This window comes from Rhinatrema bivittatum, unplaced genomic scaffold, assembly GCF_901001135.1.
Source record: "Rhinatrema bivittatum unplaced genomic scaffold, aRhiBiv1.1, whole genome shotgun sequence".
Classification (NCBI taxonomy): Eukaryota; Metazoa; Chordata; class Amphibia; order Gymnophiona; family Rhinatrematidae; genus Rhinatrema; species Rhinatrema bivittatum.
In genome coordinates, this window is record NW_021820281.1 from 331757 (window position 1) to 348204 (window position 16448).

At 48.1% G+C, this 16448-nt stretch overlaps 1 protein-coding gene across 1 annotated transcript in view; it reads left to right on the forward strand.

Annotated features, from left to right (window-relative positions):
- Positions 1-4486: 4486 nt before the first annotated feature.
- Positions 4487-16448, forward strand: part of LOC115081351 (C-type lectin domain family 2 member D-like) — a 31328-nt gene continuing 19366 nt past the window's right edge. The window contains exon 1 of the mRNA XM_029585831.1: positions 4487-4679. Coding sequence (XP_029441691.1) covers positions 4487-4679 — 193 coding nt within the window. The remainder of the gene's footprint in view (positions 4680-16448) is intronic.

The following is a 16448-nucleotide window of genomic DNA, read 5'->3' on the forward strand; positions in this document are numbered from 1 at the left end:
CTTTAATCAACGTGGATGGAGACTCGACCGGGCTTGTGGAATACATAAACTCACAAATGTGTACATATGCACAGATATAATAATAACTAGGGACTTAGAAACTGCCCAACTGTGATATTCTCCTTTAATCGATGTGGATGGAGACTCGACCGGTCTTGTGGAATACATAAACACGCAAATGTGTACATATGCATAGGTGTAATAATAACTAGGGACTTAGAAACTGCCCAACTGCGATATTCTCCTTTAATCTACGTGGATGGAGACTCGACCGGGCTTGTGGAATACATAAACTCACAAATGTCTACATATGCATAGATATAATAATAACTAGGGACTTAGAAACTGCCCAACTGTGATATTCTCCTTTAATCTACGTGGTTGGAGACTCGACCGGGCTTGTGGAATACATAAACTCTCAAATGTGTACATATGCATAGATATAATAATAACTAGGGACTTAGAAACTGCCCAACTACCATATTCTCCTTTAATGTACATAGATGGAGACTTGACCGGGCTTGTGGAATACATAAACACACAAATGTGTACATATTCATAGATATAATAATAACTAGGGACTTTTGTTTTCAGATTTTATTTTATTTTTCCTGGGAGTTTTAATGTTATAGCAAAAACATCAGTGGGAAAATGACTTTGTTATACCAAATAAATGGAAAAATAATTGGAAAAGTTATAAAATTGAAATTCCCAGGGGAAATAATCTAAAAATTGAAAATAAAGGTCCTTAATAACCGGATTTGGGGAGGCCGAATCAGTTCCAGTAATGGAAGGAGGCGCAGCTGATCTAGTGATCCCACTGACTCTTGCAGGCTTCTTGCTTTTCATATAAAATCATTGCATTCATTTTAGCCTCTGCGAACTTCCTTATTAATGGTCTACATCTGCCTAACCAGTGCCTGAACTCTTTCCTGTTCTCATTTGTACTTGCTTTCCCTTTTATAAAAGACACATTTTTTAATTTAATAGTCTTGTTCACTGTACCATGTAACTAGGCTGACATCCACCTGCTTATTGAGAGTCCTTGGGATTTCTGGATTTTCACAGTGAGTGTGTGTGAGAGATTTGCATGCCCTGCCACCACTGTGTGGCTCGCGAGGTCCCGAGTTGGCCGGCCATTGGTACAGGCCTGAGTGACTGGGCTAGCGGCTGGTTGCACGGGAGGTGACAGAGGAGCCCTAAACTGAGTTCACCCTGAGGAGAGGAACCTTACTAGTTATGTGCTGCAGGGATACCAGACTAGGCTTAATTGTAAAAAAAAAAAAAGGTCATTTATCAGTTTTAACAATTTGAAAGTGCAGAATCAAAGTGAACACCTGTTGTCTTTGCTGTAACTCCTTTCAGTTTAGCCCCAGGCCCCCACGTCTCCTCCATTCCCCCAGTCTGCCCACACTTCCAAGACTGTGACGTTTGTGTGACTCCTCCATCCCTCCAGACTTCCTGAAGGTCACTGATCTGGTGCTGAAGAAGGGGCTCACGTGGACATCAAACGCTTTCTTCATTCCTAAGAATCACTGGAATATTTGAATGTTGTTCGCTTCTGGGCGATAGGTTAGATAAACATCGCTGGGATCGTAAGGTGAACAATCCGAGTAGCAGAAACCTGGATCAGCATGCTCGAGCTTGCTCTGCCTTCTGCGCTCTGCATGGGCTCTTGATTCCCCCTCCCCAGCTGATGAAGAAAGCCCCGATCTCCCTGTAGGATGAGCAAGCAGATAGGCTGGATGATCCAGCGCAGAGTTTGACTGTCAGGCTTGGTAAAGGTGCATCTCTGATCTCTTTGTAATTTGCACAGTGCAGAAAGAAATGCATTTGTTTTTATTTCCCCAGTGTTACACTGCATACATAGTTTGGCTTCCTGGGGTTTTCAGTTCAGTTTTTGTCTACATCTTTCTGTTTCTAGACGGCGATCACTTATCCTGTCTTTGGTGAGGATCTGTGTTCTGCGTGTGTGACAGAGGTGAGGGATTCTGATAGCGTGCAGGTTTTGTGTAGGGATCTGTAGCAGTGCAGGTTTCTGTAGGGATCTGTAGCAGTGCAGGTTTCTGTAGGGTTCTGTAGCAGTGCAGGTTTCTGTAGGGATCTGTAGCAGTGCAGATTTTGTGTAGGGTTCTGTAGCAGTGCAGCTTGTTCTGGTTTCCCAATAGGAGGTGCACTGTCACATACTGTGACTGAGTATGTGCGTGTCAGTTTCTGAGAGTGTGTGAGTGAGCCTGTCTCAGGGCTGTGACTGAATACGAGTCCGTGCGTGTCAGTTTGAGTGTGGCACACTGCAATGTTTGCATTGCTGCCTTTCCTATGAAAAGTGCTGAATTGGTTTGCCAGATTTGCTACATAGGCGCTGAGTGGTTTTTTTTCCCCCACCTTCAGTGCAACAGTCTCACAATCCACCCTGACGCAACTCATCTTTCACCCTCACGACCACAGCACTGCATCTCTCACCTCCTTCCCCAGAGCAACTGTGGAGTCAACTTCAGATCACTTTCTTGACAGGGGGGTCCCCCAAGACTTGCCAAAAATCCCTGGTGGTCCAATGGGGGTCCGGGAGCGATCTCCTGCACTCGGGCCATCGGCTGCCAGTAATCAAAATGGCGCCGATAGCCTTTGCCCTTATTATGTCACAGGGGCTATCGGCGCCATTTTGAATATCGGCAGCCGATGGCCCGAGTGCAGGAGATGGCTCCCGGACCCCCGCTGGACCGCCAGGGAGATTTGGTAAGTCTTGGGGGGGGGGGGGGGGGAATCAGGAGGGTGTGTGTAGGGGGTTAAATTCGCTCCTTTAGACGGTCTAATAATTTGGTGAAGATTTGTTGTATTCGTGGGGAATCGCAATACGTTTCGCTTCCCCACGAATAGAACAAATATGGCCCTATACATTGCGGATTACCAATACGTTGCAAACGAATGCACACCCCTAGTCCTTGCCATCTGTGCTAACCACATCAGCAGGTTAGGTGCCATTAACTTGCTGAACTTCTGTTTTCCCTGTAATCTGCACATTTAGCCTCATCATTCACTCCTCGTTAATATATCTGAGCTCATGACTCCTTTCTTGGTAGCAGGCAAGCTAAGAAAAATTGAATATGCATTCTGAGAAATTATAGGCCTCATATCAAGCAATCTCACTAACTACATAAGAACATGCCATACTGGCTCAGACCAAGGGTCCATCAAGCCCAGCACCCTGTTTCCAACAGTGGCCAAACCAGGCCACAAGAACCTGGCAAGTATCCAAAAACTAAGAAGAACCCATGCTACTGATGCAATTAATAGCAGTGGCTATTCCCTAAGTCAACTTGAGTAATAGCAGGTAATGGACTTCTACTGCAAGAACGTATCCAAACCTTTTTTAAACCCAGCTATATTAACTGCACTAACCACATCCTCTGGCAACCAATTCCAGAGCTTTATTGTGCCTTGAGTGATTATCACGACTTTATGAGAAACTTGACAGCAGCAGAAGAAAAGGAGAGAGTGATGTTTTGTTCCTCAATTTTATTTTTCCTGTGCTGCTGGGAATCAGTAGAAGTTATCTGCCCTTCTAGTCAGGGCTCTGTGTGAGCTGGCCGGGCTGTTCAGTGGATACAGTGAGTGGAGGGAGGAGGGCATGTAAAGATGGCTTCAGAGAGCTGACAACAAGTGCACAGATTTTACACAATGTTTCTGTAGTGCCCTTGGTTAGGCAGCCCAAGAGAAGGGGCAGGTAATCAGTGTGTTTATATCTGAGAGAGTGCGTGATCATGTATTGGTGTCTGAGTGCATCCCAGAATGTGCGTGACTGAGAGAATGCAACTCTGTACATGTCAGTTTCTGAGAGTGTGGGAAGTGAGCCTGTCTCAGGGCTGTGACTGTGAGTATGTGTGTGTCAGTTTCTGAGAGTGTATGTGAGCCTGTCTCAGGGCTGTGACGGAATACGAGTATGTGTTTCAGTTTCTGAGACTGTGAGTGAGTGCATCTCAGAATGTGTGTGAGACTGCATAGGAGTATGTGCCTATGAGTCTGTCTCGCTGCTGCAACTGTGCATGTCAGTTTCAGAGCGATCGCGAGTATGTACGAGTGTGAGGCTCGCCCCTCCTTCCCTACCAGTCTTATGCTGCCAGCACTGGGCACCCTCATGCTTCTAGTAACTTTTTACCCAGGCTGGAGACTTTTCCCAGTGTTCTAGGACCTTACTTTAAGGAAACCCTGACCCCCTCCTTCCCTTCCCAGGAGTAACCTGAGGTGGGAGGCTGGAAATCAGCAGCAGCAGCTGCATTGTCCTTCTGTACCCCCTCCGCCCTCCCTGCAGAACAGACAGGGGTGGGGGCAGCTCGTTTCCTGGCTGTAAATTGCACGGGCTTGGTTGGTGCCGCAGTTCTTTGAATTGCGTGGGTTGGAGGGCAGAGAAGATAAAAGTTCCAGGGGGCGCCACCTCGCAGCCGTCACCGCTCCTCCCTTTCCGTGGAAATCCCTCGCCCTCCCCTCCATGCAGCGCCAGGCTCTGAGGTCTGAGAGCGAGGAGGAGGCATGGGTGAGGCGTCGGGAGCCCCCCGGGGCGGGCAGGGTAAGGGCGAGCGCAGCTCTCGGCTGGCGATTTCTGCTTCTCTACTTGGCCGCGCATTCGGCTCTCCAGCCCGCGCTGATCGCACTGCAGGAGGGTGAAGAGGAGGAGAGGTCTGGTCAGTGCCGCTCCGGCTACAGTCTCCTGGGGGCGAGGCCTGAGGAAGGGGCTGAGGGTCCCTCGGTAGGGGTAGGTGGAGGAATTAAACCTCCGAGCCAGACTCCAGGATAGAGCAATCTCTTGCTAGCTCCAGAAATAAGGTCCTGGACGTTGCACAGCAGTGGGCGCTTCCTTATTTTCGCAGTTTCAGTTCTGCCTTATGACAAGGTTTGCTTCAGAAGTTTAACATAAACTGAGCAGTGGAACGTGGAGATCCGAGTTCTAATCCCACCTCTGCCGCAGTGAAAATCATTCTACCGCCCAGTGTTCGATCCTTCTCTTTTGGTCTTATTACTACTAGGTCTCCTTACTTTCTTTTCATAATATAAGCAATTCATGTTGAAAGCAATTTCTGTGGATAACATAGCATTTTAGCTGTGGAAATACCCTTTGCATTTGAAAGTGAGCATGGCATTCAATGTGTGTAATCTTGCCCGCCTAGTTTAGGAGCCTATAGTGGATGGCCGTTAGATTAGGGGAGGCAGCCTCACGTGTAGCTTTGCATCTCAGATCTCTACTGGTACTTTTTCTTAGGACAATTATCAAAGCACAACTATTCACTTTGGGCCTGATTTTAAAAAGCATTTACTGGAGTAAGTGAGCTTTTGAAAATTGCTACAATATATGCCATTGAATTGTCCATAGGATTTACTCATATAAGTGCACTTTTACTGGAGTAAGTGGCTTTTGAAAATTGCTAGGATAGTATGTTACGTTTACGTGCATAACTCCTTTGAAAATTACCTCCTTAATTTTGCTTGGATTATTGGTGCAAATCCTGCAGGTAAAAGCTGCTGGGGTGAAGTGGCTGAATTTTTTTCTTTAGCCATTTCTTACTGGGATCATTGTTGCTTAATTTTCCCCTTCCTGTCTTCCTCATATTTAATTTATTTAGTGCCATTGACTGGTAGAAGAAGGTTTAGATAAAAGCCCTCTTGTTTAGCTGGGTACCTGCGTGGGGCATGTGATTCATTAATCATCAAAAGAAGGGACCTGTGCAGGGTCTGAAAGCCTGGGTTTGAACATTGCAGTGTCTGCATAATTCTTGTGTCGCTCCAGTAGAGCGAGTCACAGCCAGTCCAGACCTCAGCAGCCTTTCCTCCCTTTCACCGTTGGCAGCCGAGAGCATTTTTCAAACTTATCACTGAGAGGGATCTATCATTAACATTCAACAGGTGCCGTCTGGCTCAGGAGCAACATCCGCTTTGGGTAATTCTTATGAAGGGTGATCACACTCTGTGAAGAGTCCTGCCCCAGGGTAAATTACCTTGGGTTACTCCCAGCGAGCAGGCCGGGATTTATTTTAAAAAAAGCTTTATATTCTGCAACTTTCCAGTACAAGGTTTGCAGTGGATTCCAGTGCGTTACATACAGAGAAGCATAGAAACAGAAATCAACAGGAGTATAATCCAATAAATGAGCAGAAAGCTGAAAGCATGCAGCTAAGGTGACATTTCAGGGTCAGGGCCGGTGCCTGCTTTTTTGCTGTCCTGGGTGAGAAGTTACTGTGCTGCCCCCCTCCCCTCCCTGAGTCCTTCACGCTCTGTCCGGGGCCCATCAGATAAAGCCCAGCTCCGTCCTGCAGTCTAGTTTTTAAAGCTGACTCGTGCCCCCCCCTCCCCCCAGAACCCATGGATAGGGAAGGATATGAGGTATCCTAGGGAAACCTTACAGCCTCGCACACACGCGCCCCCCCCCCCCCCCCACACACACACAGAGCCTCACAGCCTTTACAGACTCACATGATTCAGTTATGCATTTATAACAAATTTTACATGAAAAAAAGCATTCAAGTGCAGTCTTGTGAGGCAAAATATACAAGTTGTGATATTTATATTTACATGCACTGCTGTGCTGCCAACCAGAGAACTCTGCAAAAATTCATTTGGAGCTCCTATGGAATTAGACTTTTTGTAATGCGTATTGGATGTGAGCTTGGCCCTCAGAAAGCCATGAACAAACATAATTGCCATTACAATATAGTAACCCTCCCATACCAAAACAACCCTAACAACCTTATCTATGAAAAGGCAACACTGCATATATTACACCAGGTCCTAGAACACCAATATACTTCCTATTAGGAAAACAGAACAAACCAGGCTGCTATAGATCCCTACACAGAAATTACATGCCAGCAAAATACATCACCTTGGTCACATATGCAGAACACAGAGACCCTGACCAAATATAGAATAAAGAGATCAGAAAGTATGAACAGAAATGTGCTGCGAAGAACTGAACTGGAACCCACAACAAGCCAGCCTCTGTATGCAGAGCAACAATGGAAAAAGAGAAACATTACCATTCTTCATGAAACTGTTACGGTTCTGGCCGCGAGTGCCGCGCCCAGATCCTTACCTCCATGTTCCTGGACCCGTTCCCGCTCCTGGTGGCCTACTTCGTGGCCTGTTCGGCGGTGTCCCCATGGGGGCAACGCTGCTGGGAAGCCTCCCATGGACGCCCTGCTCCTAGGCGCGCGTGCCACTTGGATGCTTTTCTAGGCCCGTTCCCGCCATTGGTGACTCTGCCCAATTCCTGACGTCAGACGCCGCGGCCTTGATAAGCCGGCCGTGGACATTCAGTCTTTGCCTTGCAGCGGGGTTACCATCTGGTTCCCAGTTGCTCCGTGCCCCAGAGTGGGTTGCCTTTGGAACTCGCTCCGTTCCTGCCTGCTTGCTACAGTACCTGCCTGGATCCTGTCTGCTTGCTACAGTACTTGCCTGGACCCTGCCTGCTTGCTACAGTTCCAGCCTGGTTCCAGTACCCGAGTCTTGCTACAGTTCCTGCCTGGTTCCAGTACCTGAATCTTGCTATAGTTCCTGCCTGGTTCCAGTACCCGAGTCTTGCTACAGTTCGTGCCAGGTTCCAGTACCCGAGTCTTGCTACAGTTCCTGCCTGGTTCCAGTATCCGAGTCTTGCTACAGCGTTGCCCGCTGTTCTTGTCTGGTTCCAGTTCCTGCTTCAGTCTCAAGTTCCACGACTCGCCTAAGTCCCAGCGGCTGGACCCCTACGGGCTCCTCCCGGGGGAGCACCAGCTTCCGGGGTGAAGAGCACCATCCACGTCCTGCCTGACATCTGCCTCCCGTCCTGCAGTGTACTAGAGACAGTGAACACCTTCTCCCAGTCTCTTACAGGTCGGCCCAAGGGTCCACTAAAACTGAGACTCCACAACAGAAACATTAAATAATAAAGTCAAGAAATATAAAACATCAATCATAATAGTGAAATCATATTCATAAAAAGAATAATTACACTGGGGAACAATTTTTAACTTAATTCCTGTTGAGTTCGATTTTTCAGCTATTTTAGACTTAAATAGGCCTGCTGATTTCAAAACTGCAGTTAGTTTTCTTCTGTCACGTCAAGTTTTTGTTCTACAGCCTATCTTAGGCCTGGATTTATCAAAATGCACTAAATATCGCATGCAATAGGAAAAGGGGCGTGTTTTATGGTAATAGCGCACTTTGCGATAAACAGCCTATCTTAGTGCTTTCCATAGGTATTACCGCAAACTGCGATAACTTTTTCGCAGTTTACGGTAAGTGCCAGAATTGTATGGGGGGAGAGAGATATTTTCACAAATAGCATTTTCAGTATTTTAAGCTGCTAGGGGGAGACAGAGCAGAGCCTACCACCACTGCGGGGGGGGAGAGACCTTGTCAAGGACATTCTTGGAAATACACGAGCACAGAATTACACTGAAATTGTCCAGAAACCCTTGGAGAGCTTCAAAATGCTTCATTGCAACATGAGCATCAAGGTGCATTTTATGCACAGCCATCTTGCTGACTTCCCGAAAAACCTTGGTGCAGTCAGTGATGAGCAAGGTGAATGATTCCACCAAGATTTGAAGGGCATGAAGGAACGGCATCAGGATAGATGGGATGTACATATGATGGATGACTATTGTTGGAGCATCAGGCGAGATTGTCCACAGATAGCTAATGTAACCCCAAGATTTAAAAAAGGGATCCAGGGGAGATCCGGGAAACTACAGACCGGTTAGCCTGACTTCAGTGCCAGGAAAAATAGTGGAAAGTGTTTTAAACATCAAAATCACAGAACATATTGAAAGACATGGTTTAATGGAACAAAGTCAGCATGGCTTTACCCAGGGCAAGTCTTGCCTCACAAATCTGCTTCACTTTTTTGAAGGAGTTAATAAACATGTGGATAAAGGTGAACCGGTAGATATAGTATACTTGGATATTCAGAAGGCGTTTGACAAAGTTCCTCATGAGAGGCTTCTAGGAAAAGTAAAAAGTCATGGGATAGGTGGCAATGTCCTTTCATGGATTGCAAACTGGCTAAAAGACAGGAAACAGAGAGTAGGATTAAATGGACAATTTTCTCAGTAGAAGGGAGTGGGCAGTGGAGTGCCTCAGGGATCTGTATTGGGACCCTTACTGTTCAATATATTTATAAATGATCTGGAAAGAAATACGACGAGTGAGATAATCAAATTTGCAGATGACACAAAATTGTTCAGAGTAGTTAAATCACAAGCAGATTGTGATAAATTACAGGAAGAATGTTGGGAATTATTAGAAAGGGAAAGGTGAATAAAATGAAAAATGTCATAATGCCTCTGTATCGCTCCATGGTGCGACCGCACCTTGAGTACTGTGTACAATTCTGGTCGCTGCATCTCAAAAAAGATATAGTTGCGATGGAGAAGTTACAGAGAAGGGCAACCTTTTCATAGATAGGATTGTTACTGTTTGAGGTGTAACTTTGTGCATATTAGTTTGTGTACAATTTTTCAGATCCTGGAAGTCTGTTAGGTGCTATATTTCTGTTTTGCACAGAATGCAGAGTGGCTTTTTTGGGTTTCCATTCCAGTTTATGTCTCCATATTTGTAATTTCCTAGTGTGTAGCAGATGGACTCTGGACCAATGGGTATAGTGTACTCCTGATAGCCGTTGGAGACGGATCAGATTTCAATCTGACGTCAGCCCTAGTACATGTACACCTGTAGGAAGTGCAGCTCTTCAGTATTTTTCCGTCTCCATAGCAGTTAGGGACTATCTGCATGCTCTGACAGCATTAGAGTAAAGTTACCGGAGAAAACCAGAAACAAGAAATCTTACCACAACAGACGAGCCCCGCTGTCCTGCGGTGACACCTTCGGGTCCCTCCCCCTGTTGAGAATTCCCTAGGTGATTTCCGCAATCCCTCGGAGGTGAGCCTTGGTCCGGCGGCCGACTCGCGGCGGGGACTAGCCCCTGATTTTGGGCGTGGCTGAGAGGCAGCGGGTGCAACCTCGAGCGTGGCGGTGAAGATATTTGCCCTCTCCCCCCACAGCTGGAGACCGCCTGGAATGAAGCCGGGAAGCGCCGAAGACAAGGTAAGGTAGAAATCTTCTTTAAAGACTTCGGTCTCCGAAGCTCGAGGAGTTGCACAGATCGCCGGCCGGGACCAGTGCCACCGGGTTGATCCGCCCCAACAGGGCCAGGCCCCGGCTAGATCCAAGGGTCAGCCACGTGGAGACCCTCCGAGGTGGTCGCCATATTGCCCGTGTGGTTGCCGTCACCATTTTGGCTCTGTCCACCGCCGTTTCGATCCGTGCGCACAGGGACGAGCCGGGCGCACAAATCCTATGTGCGCACAACGTTGCACGCACCAGTGCCGAGCGCACAAGCAACACGCCTAACCACGCGCTTACTGTGCTGGGTGCATAACTACGACCTGCGCGCACAACTGTGCGCACATCTTCCTGCATGCGCGCACCAAACCTACGCGCGCAACTTCAATGCTCACCTAAGCGCACAACGGTGCGATACGCGCACAAGCCATGGCACAGCCGGGAAAACAAACTCAAAGCTCAGAGCCTTTTCCCAGCATGCCATACCAGAGCTGCACAGCATGAGGAGGCCACGGCCCTGTGCATACAGTGTGACGAGGCCCCAGGGGACCCAAATCATGGCCCTACCCACTCGGTACTGGACCCCAGCCTCTCGAGCAGTACACCAGTCCTAGTATTACACAGAGAGACCCCCCCCCCCTCAAACGGGGCTCCCCAGGGACACGGCGCCCCTCAGTCTAGACCCAGCATCCATCTCCTGGGTGGAATTCTTCAAAGGCCGGCATACCTTCATCCACATACAATTGGGGCCGCCTATAATACGGCCTCAGGCTTCACCAGAGGACCTCAATATACCGGGACCCTCTAGGCCCAGGGAAGTGATCCCACCACCCAGAAGCCCCACCTTCAGGGACACGGACATCTCAGATGAGGAGTCAGAACCTCTGGAAGAAGGGGAACTCCCTCTGGGAACAAAAGAACATGCCATACTGGGTCAGACCAAGGGTCCATCAAGCCCAGCATCCTGTTTCCAATAGTGGCCAATCCAGGCCATAAAACCTGCACCAGGGGGGACTACCCCATTGAACCATGAGACGCTTCTTCACCAGGAACGAGCTTCCAGCAACTAATTGATCTGAAATGGGAGGCCCCAGAAACTGCGTTCAAAGGGGGCCGGGCTCTGGCAGCCATGTACCCTCTGGACTCAGCTGCCAAAGATCTCCTGGCATGGTCTGCGCGGTCTCGAAGCGCACTACTATCCCGGTGGAGGGAGAAGCAGCACTCAAGGACGCTCAAGACAGATGTCTGGAATCTATCCTCAAACAGTCCTTTGACGTCGCTGCTATGTCCCTACAGATAGCGGCCTGCTGCGCTGTAGTGACACGTGCCTGCCTTTCACAGACCAGGAGCAACAGTCCTGGGGAAGCCATGGAACCAACAGTATCATTCATCGCGGATGCTGCTTCCGATCTGATGCGCACCGCAGCTAGAAGAGGGTTATCAGCTGGGTCAGCCAGGAGGCAGCTCTGGCTCCGTAACTAGTCGGCCGACGCGTCTTCCAAAACGAGACTCACAAGGATGCCCGTCAAGGGATCCCTCCTGTTCAGAAGCAAACGAGAGAAACTTGCTAACAAATAGGGCGAGTCCCCCTGCCGCGGCTACCAGAGGACAGGAATAAGAGAAAACTGCGACCCTTCCCCTGATCTTCTAGGGGCAGAGGCTCACAGTGCTTCAATCCATACAGAAACACTTATCAAGTGCCTCGTCCTACAGGCAGGAACCAGTCCTTCGGAACAAGCACAACAAAAGGGGAACCAGCTCGGGACCAGGCCCTAGCCGCACCCCTCAATTAAAATCAGCCGACCAGTCCAAAGGAAGAAGCCATAGGAGGGCAGACTTGCTCTATTCTACCAAAGATGGGTCGAGATAACTTCGGACAAGTGGGTCCTAACCATCATTCGAGAGGGGTACTACCTGGATTTCATCCGAACCCCTCCAGACAAGTTCGTGGAATCCCTCTGCCACGACCCCTCCAAGAGGGTGGCAGTGGAAGCTACACTGACCAGATGGCTAGCCCTAGAGGCCATAACCCCAGTACCTCCACAACAAATAAATACTGGGCATTATTCCATTTATTTTATCGTCACCAAGAAAGAGGGAATGTTCAGGCCCATCCTGGACCTCAAGTCGGTCAACCATCACCTGAAGATTCCCCGCTTCCACATGGAAACCCTATGCTCTGTATTAAGGGCGATACAACCGGGAGAGTTTCTCACATCCCCGGATCTGTCGGAAGCCTACTTACATATTCCGATCCATCAAGAACATCAGCGCTTCCTATGCTTCAAAATCCTGGACCGTCACTACCAGTTCTGGGCACCTTCCTTCGGGTTAGCCACAGCACCCTGGACATTAAACAAGATCATAGTGGTGGTGGTGGTGGCAACAGTGAGGAAGGAAGGAATCCTCATACATCCTTTCCTAGACTATTGGCTGATCAGGGCGAAATCCCCAGAGGAAAGTCACCAGGCAACCAACAGAGTCAAAACTCTACTGGAGAGCCTCGGATGGGTAGTCAATGCAAAAAAGAGCTGTCTGCAGCCCTCACAGTCTCTAGAATACTTAGGAGACCGATTCGACCCCAAAGAGGACAAGGTAATCCTGACACCGACAAGGAGATCAAAACTGATGAATCAGTTACAAACCCTGCTGAGTGAACAGGATTACCTACAAGTCTTTGGTCTCATGGCATCCACACGGGAAGTAGTGCCAGGGGCACGAGCTCACATGAGAACCCTACAATGCTCACTTCTATCGCGATGGAACCCACTGTCTCAGAACTACACCGTACGTCTACAGCTCCCGGGCTGAGTTCGCACCCAGCTACGATGGCTACAAGACGGCCACCTGAGCCAGGGAACAAGACTATCCTCACCGACCTGGGTCCTGCTCACCACGGATGCAAGCCCACGAGAATGGGGAGCACACTGCAAGGAGCTAACCGTCCAAGGGCAGTGGAACGTATAAGAGTCGGGATGGAACATCAATCACCTAGAAGCCCGGGCAGTCAGACTAGCCTTTCTACGGTTCAGTCACAGACCCCGAGACAAAACGGTCAGAGTAATGTCGGACAACGCCACAACAGTGGCCTATATCAACCGTCAGGGAGGAAACAGAAGCCAACGGACATCTCTGGAAATAGACCTCCTAATGTCGTGGGCGTAATCAAATTGCCTGGAGATCTCAGCCATCCACATCGCCGGGAAAGACATCATCACGGTGGATCACCTCAGCAGAGAAGATCTAGACCCAGGAGAATGGAAGCTGTCGGACCGCAGCATTCTAACTGATAGTGAATCGTTGGGGGACACCAACCATGGATCCCCCTGGCAAACTGGTCAAACACCCAAGTGCCCAGTTCCTTCAGCCGCAGGCGGGAACCTCAGTCCCGGGGGATCGATACCCTGGTACAGACCTGGCCACAGGAGACTCTGTTATACACCTTCCCGCCGTGGTCCCTATTGGGTGCAATCATTCACAAGATAGAACAACACAGGTCACCAGTACGTCTTGTGGCCCCGGACTGGCCAAGAAGACCGTGGTATGCAGACATGCAAAGACTACTGACAGGGACCCCCCTGCCACTACCTCCTCACAGGGACCTGCTCCAACAAGGGCCGACCCTCCACTAGGATCCAGCTCGATTCTCTCTTACGGTCTGGCCATTGAGAGGACTTGCTTGAGAAAGAGCGGACACTCGGGGGCTGTAATTGACACTCTACTCCGAGTGCTCAAGTTCTCCACATCTCTAACATACATAAGGATTTGGAGAGTATTTGAAGCCTGGTGCGAGGACCATGACACCATACTACGTTCAGTCAAAATTCCCACGATCTTGGAATTCCTACAGATCGACCTACAGAAGGGATTGTCCCTCAACGCCATCAAGGTACAGGTGGCCACATCGTCATGCTACGGAACCAAGAGTGAGAGCAACTGCATAGCCTGGGCGGAAACCAAGATGCTGTCACCCGCCGAGATCTGCAGGGCGGCGACATGGTCCTCCATCCACACCTCCAGGTTTTAACGCCTGGATGTTCAGGCTCGGGAGGACACAGCATTTGCAAGGGCAGTACTAAGTGGGTCACGGGCAGCCTCCCACCCGGTTTGGGAGTAGCTTTTATACATCCCATTGGTCCTGAGTCCATCTGCTATACGCTAGGAAATGGAGAAATTACTTACCTGATAATTTTGTTTTCCTTATTGTAGACAGATGGACTCAGCATCCCACCCACGGCTGCCGTCACTCATGGAATTCTCGGGGGACATCCCCGGGAGTGGGTGATTCAAGGGTAAGCTATGCTTCCTTCATCTAGGACACCCATCCTACCGGGTGTCGATGTTTCCGGTTGAGGGCACTGGTGGTCTCCAGCTATAGCCACCTCAACCAGTTCAAGCTAATCAAGTTATTGAAGTTATTTCAAGTTAATTAAATCAGTCAGTCACACATATATCCACAATGCTTTTCGAGGAGAATACTGAAGAGCTGCACTTACTGCAGGGGTACATGTACTAGGGACTGACATCAGATTGAAATCTGATCTGTCTCCAACTGCTATCAGGAGTACACTATACCCATTGGTCCTGAGTCCATCTGTCTACACTAAGGAAAACAAAATTATCAGGTAAGTAATTTCTCCAATTGCAATGGAGAAGATACAGAGAAGAGCTACCAAAATGATAAGGGGAATGGAACAGCTCCCCTATGAGGAAAGACTAAAGAGGTTAGGACTTTTCAGTTTGGGGAAGAGATGGCTGAGGGGGGATATGACAGAGGTGTTTAAAATCATGAGAGGTCTAGAACAGGTAGATGTGAATCGGTTATTTACTCTTTCGGATAATAGAAAGACTAGGGGGCACTCCATGAAGTTAGCGTGTGGCACATTTAAAACTAATTGGAGAAAGTTCTTTTTCACCAAATGCACAATTAAACTCTGGAATTTGTTGCCAGAGGATGTAGTTAGTGCAGTTAGTGTAGCTGTGTTTAAAAAAGGATTGGATAAGTTCTTGGAGGAGAAGTCCATTGCCTTCTATTAATTATGTTCACTTAGAAAATAGCCACTGCTATTACTAGCAACAGTAACATGGAATAGACTTAGTTTTTGGGTACTTGCCAGGTTCTTATGGCCTGGATTGGCCACTGTTGGAAACAGGATGCTGGGTTTGATGGACCCTTGGTCTGACCCAGTATGGCATGTTCTTATGTTCTTATGAACACTGTCGGAAAAGCTATAAGCGTAAATTTTTACCTTAATATGTATGTTTGGTAGCAGAACTGTACTACTTGTACACAATTTGATTTACAGTAACAATATATAGCCTTTGTAAGAATAAAATAACTAAATAAACAGTATATTCAGGTCATTTTTTTCTTTTATTTCCTTTCTATGTACATTTTGTATGATTTTTGGACAAAGGGAGGGTATCCTGTACCTTAAAACGAGAAAAAAGAGGTCATTTTTGGATTCAGATGTCAAACGTTAATAAAAAAACAAGTGTCAGATCTAACTCAATGAAAATTGTGTTCCTCTGTGTTTATTTCAAACCAGTTTATGAATAGAATATCTAAAATTTCTCAAACACCAAGAAAATATTTCAAAACATCTGATGACTAAAATATCCAATTAAAAAATGTTCTATTCCCCCCCTCTCCAAAAAAAATTTTTTTTAAATTACACACAGTAATTAAAACTAATAAGGATTTAAAAATCTGCTCTCCATACTGGGATCGTTTGATTTCCAGTCACCCTGAGATTGTCGTGGATGGGGGAGGTAGGGCTGCACAAATTTTATCTTCTTTGTCACACATTCCCTCTCTCTAATGTACACAGGCTCCTTCTCCCTCACAGATACATTATGTGTGTGTGTATGTGACACATAGGCTCTCACAGGCACACAAACACACAAGCTCTTACACAAAACACACACACATGCACACCCAAACAGGCTCTCACTCATTGACACATACGAGCTCCTGTTACCAGTGAGCCATGGCTGGATGAGCTGCACTATGACCCCGCAGGCCTCCTGCTGTCTTTGGGCCGTGGCGCAGCTTCCACTCTCCCCCCCCCCCCCCCCCCCAAGCAGAAAGATCAGTGGGCCTTATGGCCTGAAGACAGCAGGAGGCTCGCGCTCTGTCCTCCTTTGGCTGCTTAGGTTCCACCGGTGCCTGCCGCCTCCCTGGGTGTGCCGCTCCTTGCAAATGCACAGTATTGCACACCCGATCACGCCGGGCCTGTCTGTAGTCTTTAAAGCTTGGCAAAACAGGTAGGTCTTCAGTGCTTTCTTTTTTAAGAACATAAGAACATGCCATACTGGGTCAGATCAAGGGCCCATCAAGCCCAGCATCCTGTTTCCAA